The sequence below is a fragment of the Parus major genome, chromosome 15 (genome assembly GCF_001522545.3).
Source record: "Parus major isolate Abel chromosome 15, Parus_major1.1, whole genome shotgun sequence".
NCBI lineage: Eukaryota > Metazoa > Chordata > Aves > Passeriformes > Paridae > Parus > Parus major.
Genome location: NC_031784.1, coordinates 11,886,984 through 11,889,538, shown reverse-complemented (window position 1 = coordinate 11,889,538; position 2,555 = coordinate 11,886,984). Strand labels below are relative to the sequence as shown.

The window sequence follows — 2,555 nt, the reverse complement described above, 5'->3', positions numbered from 1 at the left end:
TCCCCGGGCTCCCCGCTGCCAGCCCAGGGCTGGGACCCGAGTCCATCCCAGCCATCCCCAGCCTCGCTGGGCCGGCCTGGCCTCGCAGACATTCCAAGGAAAAACACGGCGGGGGCACTCCTGACAAACATCTCATCACCCCCAGCTTTAAATTCACATCTGGGGAGGGAAGGGGGGGTGGAAGTGGCTCCTGTCCCTCTCCGCGGTGGCTGCGCAGGGAATTGACAGCCCCGAGCCCCCGCTGCTCCCTCCTCCCCGCTCATTTCTCGGCTCCTTCGCTTTATAAATCGTGGAGGGCAAATGCCCGAAGCTGAGGGGAGGGTGGACAGCAGGATTTCCCTCCTGTGCCCTGTTTGAGGCCTTTTTCCTGGGAAAATGGAAATCCAGGGCAGGTGGAGCCGTGCAAAGGGCCCCGGTGACATCCCAAGAGCTTTCCAAAGATCCATTTTAGTGGGAGAAAATCCCTGAGCACAGACTTGCTCCCAGTCCGAACGGAGGCCAAAAGGGTTTTTTGCCCAAAACCTCTTTATTTTTCCTTGATTGCTTTGGAAGGAAGGGGTTGGGTCTGGCAGTGGCTGTCAGAGCCTCTCCCTCCTCCCCGTCCCCCTCACGCTCCGGCTCTCGTTGTCCCTTTGCAGCAAGGAGAACTTTGACAGCATTCCCGACCTGGAGTTCAACCCCATCAGGGGGAAAATCGTCCACGCCTTTTTTGACAAGCGGTGAGAACCCCCCAGCACGCAGGGAGGGATGAATTCTCCTCTGGAAACGGGATGGGGCTGCGCAAGGATCTTCTCCCTAAAGGCTGGGGTGGAGCCAGGAGGAAAATGAGATATTTAAGATAAATCTTAGGGACCAAGCAGTCCCAAAGCTTCGCTGGGGGGTGTGAGGGGCTCGGGAGTGGCTGGCTGGGGGCTCCCCATCACCGAGGGCTCCGGTTCCCCCAGGAACCTGCGGCAGGAGTCGGACGGGCTGGCGGATGAGATCAACTTCGAGGACTTCCTGACCATCATGTCCTACTTCAGACCCATCGAGATGAACATGGACGAGGAGCAGCTCGACCGCTTCCGGAAGGAGAAGCTGAAATGTGAGCCCTTCCCAGAGCCCGGGGTTTGGGGGTGGTGGGAAGGGGCTGCCCTGACCCCGCCGTCTCCTCCCAGTCCTGTTCCACATGTACGACTCGGACCACGACGGGAAGATCACGCTGCAGGAATACAGAAATGTAACGTGGGCTCCCTCCTGCCCCCAGCCCCCCGAACTGCCAGGCCTGGAGCTGACCCCTGTGCCTTGCAGGTGGTGGAGGAGCTGCTGTCGGGGAACCCCCACCTGGAGAAGGAGTCGGCTCGCTCCATCGCCGACGGGGCCATGATGGAGGCTGCCAGCATCTGTGTGGGACAAATGGTGGGAGCCCGCGCTGGGAGCCGCGTCCCTGCCCCGCAGTGCCACCACAAACGGGGCTGGAAGGTGGCCCTGATCCCCAGGGCACCTCCCTGCCCCACAGCTGCTTTGGCTGGAGATGTTTTTGCAGGCAGCAGCTTCCAGGGTTGGTGGTAGCTGGTGAGGAGGGGGATCCTGTGAAGCCCCATCCTTCCTGCTTATGGAAAAGGCCGTGGGGGTTTGGAACCCAGTTTTGGGCTGGCCACGGGGTCCAGGGCAGGGCCAGCACTGGGAAGCCATGGGACACATGTCCCTCAGCCCCAGGGGACATCCCTGGGCCACCCCTTCCCCATCACCCCGGGGCAGCTGCGATCTTTCCTCTCTCACCACGACAGGGCCCGGACCAGGTGTACGAGGGCATCACCTTCGAGGATTTCCTTAAGGTCAGGGACATCTCTGCTCGTGTCCCCAGGAGGAGGGAGCTGGGGGGACACAGGGAGGGACCTGGGGGGGACACAGGGACCTGGGGGGGACACAGGGACAGGGGAGGGGCACAGTGACAGGGGGGGACACAGGGACCAGGGGGAGGCTCCTGGCCCCGCTCAGCCCCATCCCCTGGCAGATGTGGCAGGGCATCGACATCGAGACCAAGATGCACGTCCGCTTCCTCAACGTGGACACCATCGCTCACTGCTACTGAGGAGGAGCAGCAGCAGGACAAGGAGCAAGAGGAGGACGAGGAGGATGAAGAGGAGGATGAAGAAGAGGAAGAGGAGCCAGCAGCAGCTCCATGTCCTGGCACCTGGCTCCCAGCCCCACGGCTCTGCCCCACTGTTCCACGCCGGGGCTGCCCTCTGCTCTCTAGAAACATCAGAGGCTTTTATCTGTAATAAAAGATATTTCTCTTTTTAGTCCTCGCTGAGAAACACTCTGTCCATCCATCACTCCACGGTGGAGCGTTTCCCTGAGCAGAAATCCTCCACAAATCCTGGTTTCCCCATAAATCTGGATTTATGAGGGGAAGGAGCTGCCGGGCTTGGGCTGATCCCGGGCCGTGGGGAGAGGCAGGGATGGGGATGCTGAAGGGCAGGAGGTGACGGCAGCACCCTCAGCACCTGCAACAACAACCACATCCCACTCTGCATCCCACAGGGAAGGCGGTGCCAGCGACACAGGGAATG

At 61.1% G+C, this 2,555-nt stretch overlaps 1 protein-coding gene across 2 annotated transcripts in view; it reads left to right on the top strand.

The window, feature by feature from the left end:
• TESC (tescalcin) overlaps positions 1-2,285 on the top strand; it is a 6,454-nt gene extending 4,169 nt beyond the window's left edge. The window contains exons 3-8 of one of the 2 annotated variants that reach the window (XM_015643435.3): positions 639-719; positions 945-1,084; positions 1,158-1,219; positions 1,291-1,398; positions 1,770-1,817; positions 1,997-2,285. In XM_015643435.3, the coding sequence (XP_015498921.1) occupies positions 639-719; positions 945-1,084; positions 1,158-1,219; positions 1,291-1,398; positions 1,770-1,817; positions 1,997-2,074 (517 nt within the window). In that variant the 3' untranslated portion in view covers positions 2,075-2,285. Of the gene's footprint in view, positions 1-638; positions 720-944; positions 1,085-1,157; positions 1,220-1,246; positions 1,399-1,769; positions 1,818-1,996 lie in introns of both variants that reach the window. The other variant, XM_015643436.3, reaches the window with a different exon arrangement.
• Positions 2,286-2,555: the final 270 nt, after the last annotated feature.